General features: G+C 55.2%; 3 protein-coding genes across 8 annotated transcripts; all 3 read right to left on the bottom strand.

Moving 5' to 3' along the window:
* Nucleotides 1–571: 571 nt before the first annotated feature.
* RING1 (ring finger protein 1) lies at nt 572–4,182 on the bottom strand. The gene is made up of 7 exons (XM_031434968.2): nt 4,022–4,182; nt 3,771–3,905; nt 2,896–3,056; nt 2,582–2,797; nt 1,752–2,141; nt 1,296–1,569; nt 572–997 (listed from the first exon to the last, which is right to left on the bottom strand). Exons 2-7 carry the CDS (start codon nt 3,846–3,848, stop codon nt 896–898), a joined length of 1,221 nt encoding a protein of 406 aa, XP_031290828.2. The 5' UTR covers nt 3,849–3,905; nt 4,022–4,182; the 3' UTR covers nt 572–895.
* A 1,666-nt stretch (nt 4,183–5,848) lies between these two features.
* HSD17B8 (hydroxysteroid 17-beta dehydrogenase 8) lies at nt 5,849–7,980 on the bottom strand. 6 transcript variants are annotated; one of them, XM_010994569.3, is made up of 9 exons: nt 7,914–7,980; nt 7,513–7,730; nt 7,307–7,423; nt 7,104–7,196; nt 6,916–7,001; nt 6,719–6,803; nt 6,486–6,528; nt 6,235–6,309; nt 5,849–6,042 (listed from the first exon to the last, which is right to left on the bottom strand). In XM_010994569.3, exons 1-9 carry the CDS (start codon nt 7,957–7,959, stop codon nt 6,026–6,028), a joined length of 780 nt encoding a protein of 259 aa, XP_010992871.1. In that variant the 5' UTR covers nt 7,960–7,980; the 3' UTR covers nt 5,849–6,025. The 6 variants fall into 6 exon arrangements, with proteins under 6 accessions (XP_010992871.1, XP_031290832.1, XP_031290831.1 ...); XM_031434972.2 differs by lacking the exon at nt 6,235–6,309; XM_031434971.2 differs by lacking the exon at nt 6,486–6,528.
* A 210-nt stretch (nt 7,981–8,190) lies between these two features.
* On the bottom strand, nt 8,191–12,289 carry SLC39A7 (solute carrier family 39 member 7). The gene is made up of 8 exons (XM_010994571.3): nt 12,161–12,289; nt 11,432–11,846; nt 11,175–11,343; nt 10,960–11,013; nt 10,654–10,830; nt 10,364–10,504; nt 10,000–10,196; nt 8,191–9,054 (listed from the first exon to the last, which is right to left on the bottom strand). The coding sequence occupies exons 2-8, from the start codon at nt 11,840–11,842 to the stop codon at nt 8,782–8,784; spliced, it is 1,422 nt and encodes a 473-aa protein (XP_010992873.1). The 5' UTR covers nt 11,843–11,846; nt 12,161–12,289; the 3' UTR covers nt 8,191–8,781.
* Nucleotides 12,290–12,302: the final 13 nt, after the last annotated feature.

The following is a 12,302-nucleotide window of genomic DNA, read 5'->3' as shown; positions in this document are numbered from 1 at the left end:
CACAGAACTACAAGTCCCGGGCGGCCCTCCCTCCACTGGACCCCGCGGCTCGGCGGCACCGGCTCGAGCACTCCTGGGAACTGTAGTTCCCGGTCCTGCCCGCCTTCTTCGGGAGGTTTCCCGGGGGGACCGAGATGTCGCCAAGCTCTCCCACCTTACCACCTCTTTTCTTAACCTGTTTTAGAAACCAGCTTCTCACAAGGATGAGGAATTAATCCCCTTTCAAGCATCACAGGCCTGTCACGTCTACAAGCACGTCTCAGTCATCTCCTGCTTTCCCTGAGATTTCAGCCGAGGCTATTCACGTTATAGGGGACAAGTTCGGGATTTGCCTTCACAATTCTCCGCTTTCATCCTGTCTCATTCAGCTTCAAAGATGTTCCTTCTTATTTTCGAACGTATTTGATTTGGAGGTTCAGGAAAATGGGATTTACACACCATGAATAACCTTTGACATTTCTCCTCCATTTCCAAGGCTAATTCTACACGATTTCTATGGTTCCTTCCCGGATCTTTTTTTTTCTCCCTCTCATTCTAGTACACCCCTGATAAAAAGACACAGAACCGCAGGTTTCAAAGAGGAAAAAAAGCAAATTTGTTGTTGTTGGTCGGAGGACATGAAAAGGAGGGTTCTTCACTTCACCCTCCCCAACATCTGGTATAGATGGGAGGTTGGGGGCAATAGAAAAGGCAGTAGATGGGGGCGCACACCCCACTCTGTACAATATAGAAGAATCTGATATAGATACTTTGTATAAAAGCCACTTGTCCTCATTTGTGTCCTCTTGCTGGCTGGCTGGGCTGGGGGGGCACTGGGGGACAAAAAAGCTGGGGTCATGGGCCAGGACACAGGGACACCCCATAGTCCCCATCCTCTGGCTGTCCCCTTGTGGGGTCACTTTGGATCCTTGGTGGGGGCATAGCAGAGCTCCAGTGGTCGGGACACCTTCCAGAACTTCTCATTCACCAGCTCCAGGGTCAGTGAGCCATTCAATGTCTACAGAGGAAATGGAAGACAGAGAGGGGGAAGAGAAATGTAAGTTGGAAAAGATGGTAAAGGACATGAATGAGAGGCAAAATGTGACGAAGGGAGGAGGAAAGAAAAAGGAATGATAAATGGGGCAAAGCAGGACGTGGATGATGGGGAAGAAGAAAGGACAGAGAAGGGAGATGAGAGATACACAGGGCGAAGAGTGTAGGTCAGTCAGGAGGTCTAGGAGGTCAGGATGCGGTTCTGTTGCCCAAGGCCACCCTCCCTCCTCTCCCCTCTCACAAGCTGCACTCAGGGGTCTCACCGTGAAAGCTCCGCCCCCAGGGGCGATGTAGATGGTGTACTGCTTTTCGCTGACCCCCTCCAGACTGGGCAAGGCAGGCTCCTCAGGGCCGTCACCTCCTCCGGCACCCCCACCCTCCCCACCACCCCCATCAGGTCCTCCAGCATCACAGGCGCCCCCTCCAGGCCCTCCTGGCTCCCCAGCCTCTTGCTGCTGCCTCCGTTCCAGGGCAATGCGCAGGGCCAGGTACTTTGAGAGATGGTCCACTGTGGCATTCCCAGTTGTCTTCACATACCTGGAGTGGCAAAGAGGGCAGGTTTAGGGCACAAGAAGCCGCAAATGGAGAAGGGAAGTAGGGCATTTCCAAAAGGGCCTCTCAGTGAGGTTTTCTTTCTGGGTTTGGGCAAAGGCGACTTCTGATGTAAGATTATGGGATCTCTAGCTTCTCAGTGGTCTGGGGAAAGACAGGGCTCTCACCTAGTCTGGCAGTATTCTCCTTTCTCCACAAGCAGAGGGTGGGGCCGGAACACGAGCTCAATTTCTCCACCTGGCTCCGGGGGACTGGGGGCCCCGGGAGGGCTTGGGGGGCCCAGGGTTCCCCCTCCCAGTGTCCCTCCCCGGTCACCAGAGTCTTCAGAACCAGCGCCCCCACCCACCCCACCAGTTCCTCCTCCCCCTGTCCCTACACTGCTCCCCCCTGCACCCCCTCCACGGGGTCGCTTGGGAGCCGGGCCTGGGGCGGAGTCAGGGGCAGAGTCTGAGCTCACGTCCTCTCCATCCCCTTCTCCCTCCCCAGGCTCTCCTTCCCCTCCACTCATCGTTGTGGTCTGATCTGACCCAGGCATCGGCCGTCTCACACGCTGGGCCCTATGGAAGCAAGTGGTTGAGGTTAGAAAGCACCAAGGATAAAGGGTTTAGACTTAGGCCCAACTCCAGACCTACTAAAGCAGAACTGGCATTTTTAACAAGACCCCCCCCCCCCATCATATGGATACATGTTAAAGGCTGAGTGATGGTAGCCTAAGAAGTCATTTAATTTCCAGCAATGTGAACCCGGAGCTTATGCTCAAAAATCACTCTACTGTTCAGAAAGTTAGGTCAGCTATTTTCTTAAGAATAGAAGTACCAGTTGCTAACTAAGAAGGTACAATTTACATCCATGATTTCCAGGCCTAACAATCAGACTGTGGTCAACACTTAAGATGCTAAGGCTTAGAAGCTGGTGGGGAGCAAAGACAGCACCAGGAGTCTGATCCACAGATCTGTTCCACCAGCCCTGCTGCCACCTTTCTTCTGGCCCCCCGAACCTGTGCATGGCCTGCATGCGTAGCCCCTCCTCAATGCTGGAGCTCAGAGCCTGCTGGTTATGCAAGCGGCTGAGGCGGATGAGCACCCGGTCTTGGTGGGCCTCATATTCCTCTCGGCTGGGATAGATCTTAGAGATCAGGGCATCAAAGTTGGGGTCTGGCCGCAGAGACCGCTTGGATACAAGCTTCTTTCGGCAGGTAGGGCACTCCTTGTTCCTGGGGTGGGAGAGAGAAAGCCCTGAGCAGTCACCAGGGAGGGCATTGAGGGCCCAACTCTGTACCCTTCCCCATCTCAAACATGTCCCTCCTGTTACCCGCTCCGCAGGGCCGTGACAATGCAGTCAGAGCAGAATCGGTGGAGGCACTCCTTGGTTGTCATCGTATTCTTCAGCATGTCCAGGCAGATGGGGCACATGAGTTCTGAATGCAGTGACCGGGGGGAAACTGCAATCTCTGTGCCATCCATGATGGCTTCCTGGAGGCATCGATGAGTGGAAAGGTGGTGGTGGGTTAGTGAGGAAGGGGTTTTAGAAACAAGCGGTCCATGAATTGGACTTTTGAGAAATACAGTAAGATGACAGAATCTGGGTACCCCATGTTGGCCGCTTGAGGAAGGTGGTAATTCTAAGAGTAGGACCTTTGAAATAGGAGGATCTGAGGTTTGGTGATAGGTCTGGGGATGGGCATGGCACAGATTTGTGATCTGGGGAAGACTCAGTCAACACAGTTTCTTAACAGTGTGATCCTGGCACTACCTGTTTCAGAATCCTCTAGGGTACATGTTAAAAATGCAGATTCTGGGGCCCCACCCCATTACTGTATCAGAATGTTAGTGGGAGCGGGGGGGGGGGGGGGGAGGTAGGAAGCTCCATTTTTAATAAACTCCCAAGGTGAGTCTTAAATGCACGGACCAATGACACTGAACTGAGGAACAGAAAAGATAATTTCTGTCGGTTTGCTATCTTATAAATGAAGCTTCTAATTACTTGCACTACGTCCGCCTCTGTTTTGAGGATTAAATGGGATAAATGTGAAAGTGCTTTGAAATGTTAAGGTGATTCAAAGGTAGGGCCAGGGAATGTGAAATCGGGCAGGGTCAGAATAGGGCAAAAAAGGGAAAAGAGGCTGTGAGATAGGGCTCTGTAGATAGAGGGGTTTGGGGAGTGGGAGTAAGTTGTGAAGGGGTCACCTGCGGGGTCCGGTGGAGCTCATACAGACTCAGTTCCCACGTTTTGCTGGCATTCTGGGCATTCGCCGGCGTCGTCATGGTGACCGGGCACAGACCCCCACCAGGGCTCCACCGCGGAGGAGGAGAAGGAGTAGGCTGGGGAGTGGGGGAAGGGGAGGGAGGGTGTTAGGTGGGCCGCCTCTCGCGCAGACCCCGCCCTCTCGAGGCTCCCCTCCCTCCTCCCGACACCCCACCCCGGCGCGGCCCCTCACCGGGTTCCAGCCGTCCGCGCTCCCGCTGCCACAGCGCCTTTCACGGGGCCCGGGCTCCCCGGCCGAGTTCGCTTGATCCGCAGCCGCTGCTCAAACAGCAGCTCCCGCCGCCGCCGCCGCCGCCGCCGCCATGGCCCGGGCGCTAGGGCCCTACGTCACTTCCGCCTGCCCCTTCACTCCACTCCACCCACCGCCAGCCGAGACGTCACCCGCCACTCGCGGCGCGGGTGGGACGCGACGTGGATGCCCGGTTGACCCCGCCCTCGGGACGCGCCCGCCCCCCGTGAGGAGCCGGCGTACCCGGAGTAGCGGGCCACGTGGGGGCCGCAGTCGCCGTCCCCTAGTCAGCAATGTCGCGCGGCCAACCTTAGCCACCGTTCCCTTCCCAAGGCCCCCACCCGGGGCCTCCGCTCCAGAGGGCGGGGCCTGGGATAGCTCGGACCCCAGGAGGGGACGGAGGGAATTGGAAAAGGGGCCACCTCCCCCACTCCGCGTCCCCTGGCGGCTTTGGGGAACGGCTCCCCTCCTCCCCACGCAGAACTTCATAACCCCAGCCCGGGATTCCGGGTGGGAAAAAATAGCTGCAACGGAGCCTCTGCCGCTTCAGTCCTCCAGTCCTGTGAACGTAGCTAAGTCCCGATGTGCCCGGGATTCCCCTTACCACCCTGGGGACTTGCTCCACCCTCCACTCTGGTTCTCCCTAGGCCTTCCGACCCGCTCTCCCCTCGAGGTTTGGAGGCGACGGCTCGGGACGTCCAGACTCAACTCTCGGCCAGAGCCATAGACTCGAGAATTGCGTTTGGACAATCAAGAGCCGCGGCCCGGGGCGGGGGAGGGAGGCGCACGGGTGGTACGGGGGAATGGAGACACCACGCGGAAGCAGGGACACACACACACAAGATGGGGCCACTATCGGGGAGGGGGTGTGCGCGTGTAGGTTGAGGTGGGGCACAAGGGGTTGAATATCTGGAGTGGGATGCGGGCAGAAGCCTCCTCCAGGACTTTCCGGTAAAGGAAGGGGATGGGGAGGAAAGAGAAGAGGAAGGGGCAGAGCGATCCCCATTGAGGGCAGGGGATGAGAGGGATACGGGATGAGCGGGGTGGGGAAGAGACCGTGATGGGCGTCCTGTCTCTTCCAGCCTGAGCTGGGGCTCCCAGATTTGGGCTGCAACTGCCAGGGGGTGGCCTGTTTCTGGGATAAGGCAGCAGTGGGTCCCCTCGCCCCCTCCCCCAGATCCCCCCTACTTCCCTGTCCTCTCCTTCAGTCCGTGGCCAGTCCTTATGTGGGCTCCAGAGTCGATTAGCGAGGACCCCCTCCCCTTCCTCCTCCTCCTCCCAGCCCCCTCCCTTCTGCTCTCCTCCAGCCCCTTTCATCGGCTGGTCCATTCCCCTAATCCTGGCCCCCTCCCCTAATCCCCCCCATCCGACCCCAGGCCGGCTGCAGCTATTGTAAGGTGGAGAGAAAGGGGAGGGGGGGGACTCAGAGAAAAGAGAGGGGTGGGGGAGGGCCACCTGTTCCAAGACCCCCTCCCAAGGCTAGACTGGACACCAGGATGGGGCCAAGAACAAATCACCCTTGGGGACCGAAAGGACCCGGTGAATTGGGGGGAGGGGACTGGGGCTGCAGATCACTGGAAGGGGGTGGGTCAGAGACCCCTCCCTCCAAAAGACCCAGAGTGTCACGCACACACAGTGACACAGTCTCTCACCCGGCGGCGGGGGTTGCCCTGGGAGACCAGGCAGTGAAAGGGAACAATCCTTCGGGAAAGGGAAAGGAGGGGGAGGTAGGGAAGGGTCTGAGGGCTTGGACACAAGAAGAACCGGAGGTGGCAGGGAAGAGGATTTGGAATTTATTAGGGTCACAAGCACCCCTGCCTCCCATATTCAGCATTCCTGAGCCATACACTGCCACCCCTTTTGTAGCCTGGGAACTCAGAGTCCTCAGCAGCAGGAGGCCGAGCAGAGTGGTGGGGGTGTGAGCAGAGTCCAGGGTCCTTGAGGCAGTTACATGAAAAGACCTCCTGGGAGGGGCAGAAACATTTGGACAGATGTGTAGGTGGAGACAAATAGGCTGTAGGGGGGTACCCACTTCTGTCCCTGGCCCATGAGTACTTCTGCCCTTCCCTCAGTGGCTCCAGACTCCTCTCACTTGCTTTCTCATATCATCTGGGTTGCACTTCTCTGCCCTCTTCCTCCCCAAGATGGCCTCATACCAGTGACTTCTACTGACGCCCCTGTGATGTATCCACTGTCTCCAGATGCCAAGAATGCGACCACATCTGCCACATCTAGGGGAATGATGGGGAGGGGGCAGAATCCCACTCACTCTCATAGACCTGAAGTAGCTATCACTTCCCCCCAGAATCACCTCTCCCCCAACCACCAATCCTGGTGAGACCCTCTCAGATACCACATACTTTGGGACCTCTTTATTCAGGGTCCTCCACCCCCACTCAGTGCTCACCCTCAGGGTCCCCCACACGTCCCATTGGGATCATTCCAGTTACCTGTAAAGAAACACTCGTATGTGAGTGAAAGTTTTTTTTCATGGATTTTTTGGTAGACTGAGTCTGTGGTCTTCATTCCTTGTACAGTTATTGAATATCTACTATTTCCCTGGCACTGTGCCAAGCATTCTCTCTGAACCCGAGAGGATGGGTCCTTGAATTATTCTGCCTTCCACCCACAGTCACCTACCTTATCCAGCACTTTCTGAGGCACTTTCTGTATCATGGGTGTTTTAATGAACCCTGGGAGGACAGAGTTACAGCGGATCCCATGTCTGTAGAAAGGAGAGTGGCTGCTGACTCCAGAATGGACTGAACACTGACCCTGCTCTCAGACCTTTTACATGCCTCAGCAAAACCTCCCGTTCCCCAGGGTGTCACACCAACCGTCCGAACTCCCGGGCTGCAGTCTGGGTCAGCCCAATCACTCCAGCCTTGGATGCTGCGTAGTTTGTCTGTCCCACATTCCCCACCTATAAGTATGCCAGAGATTTGGGATGAGTCAGGATTCCCAAAGAGGGGCTCTCCTCTCTGTGCCCACTTGGCTGGCTGACCTCATCCCAACTCAAACTGACCTTCCCTACGATGCTACTGATGTTGATGATGGAGCCAGGACAGCCACTGGACACCAGGGCTTGGGCTGCAGCCTGATTGACTAGGAAGATGCCCTGAGAGGGGGAGAAAGTAACAAGGCAGAAAGGATCAGCTGCGGTGGGTGAGTCTTCCAACTCCCTCTTCAGGCTAGAGGGTCCAGTAATCACGGTTCAGAGGTCACCACCTTGAGGTTGACAGCTATGACTCTGTCCCAGTCATCTTCCGACATGTGGAGCAGAAACTCATCCCTGGTGATGCCCGCACAGGACACAACGACAGATGGCGGGCGAGAAAAGCAGGCCTATGGAAGGGGGAGGTTACGCATGTAGAGCCAGGGGCGGTGGAGGAAACGTTAGGGCTTTAAATAGGACGAGGTCATCTAGCTTTCACCTGCACTTGCTCCAGCAAGCGCCTGACGGCCCTGGTCTCGGACACGTCAGCCTGGAAGGCAGCGTGGGCCCCGCAGGGCGCCCCCTCCTCGCTCCCCGGCCCTCCCAGCAGCCGCACCGTCTCTCGTGCCGCTGCCCCGTCCAGGTCGCAAGCGGCCACGGCGGCCCCCTCAGCGGCCAGGCGCACACTGACTGCTCGGCCGATGCCGCCACCCGCACCTGAGGTGGGAGAGAACACGCGGGAGTTGGGGGAGAGAAAGGGGGCAGGGGGCAGAGGTCAACAGCGCAAAGTTAATAAAATTCAGACCAGGGGGCCGAGGCCACAGAGGCTGCAGAATCCGAGGGCACACCCCAACATCACTCCGGCACCCCAACCCGCCCTGGGAGAGCATCCCCCTCAACCTGTGACCAGGGCCAAAGCCGAGCGGAGCCGGAGCTGAGACGCCATGGCGGGCGGCGGGTGGGCGGGCACTCCGGCACTGAGCCAATCCGAGCGCAGAAGGGGCGTGGTGAGGGTAATGCCGGGCCAATCGAGGCCCGGCCTGCGATAGGCCGGCGGAGGCCACCAGCGCAGGCCGACCTCCCACTGCGGGGGCGTGGCCAGACACGACAGCTATGGGGCCTGAGGAGTGAGGAGATGAGGAGCTCCCATTCCCCCCAAAAAGACAAAGACTACGCGTGGAGCAGAAAATCCGAGGACTTTATTTCCGGTCACCACCCCTCCTCCTCGACTCAAAAAGTGATATAAAAGAATAGAAACGAAAAAAAAAAATCAGACCATGAGATTAGCAACTAGTCCTCCTCCCCTGGAATCACTCCCAAATCAGGATACACGATTGCCGTTTATCCCTGGCTTCTCTTGCTACCCACTCTGCCTCGGGCTCTGGTCTTCCCTGAAGACTCCACCAATAGGTGGGAGAGAGGGAGGCAAAACTTGAAGTCTGTGTGTGGCAGCTTGGTCCTCTGTGAACAGGTGAGGTGGGGGACTTGGGGTAGGCTGCCATCACCCCTCTCTCTTCCATCCTTCTTCATGGTCCCACTTGGCGCCCAAACCCAACACCATGGTCCCTCTAGGCTCTCAGTCTCACCTCTACAGTCCCTGTAAGACTGTCAAATCTTGATGGCCTTCAAGCCAAAGTCACCACTTCCCTAAGATACAACTCCTACCTTTGGTAGACGTTCTGGGCCAGGGCCCCCAACCTCCAGAGCCCCCTGATGGGCTTAGAGGCTAGAGGTTTGGGGCTGGGGTGGGGGTGGTTTACCCCACCACTCACTCCAGGTGGGCAATTAGCACCATCATGACAACTCCTCCCAGCAGCCCCAGCACCTCCAGAAGTGACTGCAATGGTGATGCCTCCCTCAACAGCTCAGGCAACACGGACACCGTTGCTACGTAGATAAAGCCACCTGCAGTGAATGGCAGAACCCAGCCAGGACCTGTACCGCCTGCAACTTCACTGCCCACTGCCCCTCCTTCAGTTAGGAGAGCACAAGCTGTGCCTGCCAGTGCCCCTACTGCCGTCAGTAGTTGTAGACGCATCGCCTGGTGGGCAGAAAAGAGAGAGAGGCACTCACCAACATCTAAAGGTTATCAGCAGTTTAGACATGGCTGGAGGAGTATAGGTGTACATGGATAGGGAGCATATCTTTGGAAACTAAAGAATAAAACACAAAGGGGGGGGGTCTAAAAGAGATACTTCCCGGAAAATCATAGCTATCAAAGAGGTCCTTTCTACAGACCTTCTGACTCAGCAGGTCAGGGTAGAAGGCGTGGTGTGAAAGACCCCCATAAACCATTCAGATCGCTTATGGACCACAGTTCAAGAATTACTGAGCTACAAGAAAAATTAACAGAACGTCTTCCCCCTCATTTCTAGAGAATCTGTTGTTAACAATATTAGGCATACTTCGGAGATATTGTTGAGTTCAGTTCCAGACCACCACAATAAAGCAAATACTGCAATAAAGCAAGATGCATGGATTGTTTGGTTTCATAGTCCATGTAAAAGTTATATTTACACTATGCTGTAGTCTACTGAGTGTGCAGTAGCATTATGTCTACAATGTACATAGTTTAATTAAAAAATACATTATTACTGAAAAATGATAAACATCATCTGAGCCTTCAGTGAATTGTAATCTTTTTGCTATAATAACACCAAAGATTACTTTTCACAGATAAATGTAACAAGTATAGTAATAATGAAAAAGTTTGAGATGTTGCGAGAATTACCAAACTGTGACAAAAAGAGACAAAGTGAGCAAATGCTGTTGGAAAAATGGTGCCAATAGATGTGCTCAATGCAGGGTTGCCACAAATTTGCAAAAACATGCAGAATCTGTGGAGTTCAATAAAGAAGTGCAATAAAATGAGGAATGCCTGTAGTGCAACTTGTTTGGAACTAGTGGGTGGGAGTCTTGGGTTTGAGGTGGGTGAGCAAGGGGTAAAAGGTTTGAGGCAATCAATTTGGTGCAAATCATCACCAACCTGCTTTTTGCTGCAGCCAGACTGGACCAAGATGGCAAAGTCCCCAACTTCATGGGGCACTTCATGTAGCAGGACAGTCATCGTGGTCAGGATTCCCAGCCCCCGACCCCCTCGAAATGAAGCACCAATGGCCAGACCATCTGTGAAGTTGTGTGCCAGGTCAGCAGCCAGATTCAGGTACCCTGACACACGCAGGTCTTGTACAGGAGAAAAGGAAGACGAAGCATTATCACATCTCCCTGCAGAGACCACTTCTCATGCAGTCCCTCAGTGTTTCCTAGACACCTGCCATCACCCACAGTGCTACTCCCTGTGATTCGTGATGATGCTCTTGCCCAAGCATATCACCAACCTTGGCCCTCACCTGAACCTGCTTTTTCCTCTTCAGAATTCTGAGGTCTCACTGGTCCATCTTTGGGCCTTGTGCCCCCTCCTCGCCTCTTCCTTGACCCCCCTGCTTCCTTTTCTTCTTCCTCTGAGCTCTGCTTATCCTTTGAAGGATGCTCTGAAGAAAGAAAGGAGATGGTAAGAGTAGGGAACAGAGATCACCTTATGTGTCCTCTAAAGGGTAGTCCTCTCCCACCTAAGTACCATAAAATAAGGGGATTCAGAGACAGGCAAGGTGGCTTTCAGGAAAGTTGTTACTGGGCTCACCTTGTCTTCCACGTCCATGACTTCCATGTGTGTGACCGTGAGCGTGTCCGTGAGTGTGTCCATGTCCATGACTGTGTCCATGTCCTCCTTTCACATGTCTCACAAATTTCTCCACCACAAGAAAGGCGACAATTCCACTAAGGACCCACAGTCCCACAGACAGAATAGGGCCCTGGCCTGGGAATGGATGCATTGAGACATTGAGATGTGGATTCCAGACTTTTCCTCCCCAAGTGCAGAAGAAGAATAGGGAGGGATAACCTTCCCCAGCACCCCAAACCATGTCTCCATCTGCCCCTTCCTCACCACTGTGGGAGTGTCCATGTCCCGGCTGCTCCAGATGGTGGTGAGAATGGGGTTCTGGAGAAAGGGGAAGAAAAGGCCAGATGAAGGAATACACCATCCAAGAGGTGTATATTTGGGGGAATATTGTAAGGTCAGGGATCACAAAGGGATAAGAACCCTCTTGTCCAAAGAATAAAATACATTAAGATTTGAGGTAGAAGCTAGAGGTCACTTACCCAGAGCATGAGGGATGAGGTGCAGGAAGGCATCTCCCAGGAGCCCACCCGAAGCAAAACTCAGCAAGATCTGGAGCAGAGAGCGGTGCCGAGGGGAGTTTGACTCCACAGGGATAAGGAAGAGGACGAAATATGGAGCTGCAGAGATCAGTACTGTGGCCCCCAGTGCCTGGTGAGGGACAGTCAGGGGTCAAGAGGTGTGGGGTTTCCCAACAATCCAGAACCAGCTCCCTCTTTCCCATCCCCGGGGGACTCACATAGGCCCAGAGAGTGACAGTGTCCAGGTCCTGCTTGATTCCCGGAGCCGCAGACTCCCCATAGCCTCCAGAGCTGTGCTCATGGTCATGTCCGTGTCCTCCATGGTAGAGGCTTTCATGGGAATGGCCATAACTATGGCCATGGTGCAAATCCTCATGTGAATGTCCATGGTCGTGACCGTGGGTATGTCCATGCCAGATGCTCTCATGAGTGTGGCCATGGCCATGGGCATGGCTGTGTCCATGGTGGAAATCCTCATGTGAGTGCCTGTGGCTGTGGCCATGGAAGTCCTCGTGCAGGTCTTCGTACATGTCGCCATGACCCCCGTGTCCGGCCACTAGCAGCCCCAAGGCGGCCCAGGTCAGCAGTCCCACGGCCACCCAGTGAGGGGCCCCCAGGCCTCTGGCCATCACGCTGACCAGAGGGACAGAGACAGTGACTCCACTTGACCCTCAACTCTATATACCTATGCGGGTTCCACTTTACTCCGCTAGCGCCCTCCATCCACGTCTATGGGCTGCTCCCCCCATTCCATTCTGTCCCCACCCACATTGTTCCCAAGACTCGTTTTCTTTATCCTGATCCCCTTCTCGCATGTAGGACCCCCAGGACAGTGCTCTAGGCTTTGATCGGCCACTTTATAGACTCTCTAGGCCCTCGTCTCTATGACCCACTAGGTGAGGAAAAAGGCCTGGAAAGGACCGTAAGGAAAAAGAGATAATTCTCACCGGCTCCGGGATCCTCTCCTGTCCCGGTTTGCTCGGACGTGGCAGTCCCTCCTCTAGCTCCCGCGAGAACAGGAAGTTCCGTTCTACTTCGGTCCCAGTACCTTTACCAATATGGCCGCACTCCGTTAGCGGTGGAGCGGTC

Source organism: Camelus dromedarius, chromosome 19 (genome assembly GCF_036321535.1).
Source record: "Camelus dromedarius isolate mCamDro1 chromosome 19, mCamDro1.pat, whole genome shotgun sequence".
Lineage (NCBI taxonomy): Eukaryota > Metazoa > Chordata > Mammalia > Artiodactyla > Camelidae > Camelus > Camelus dromedarius.
The sequence above is the reverse complement of the archived record's forward strand: the minus strand, read 5'-3'. Positions and strand labels throughout refer to the sequence as shown.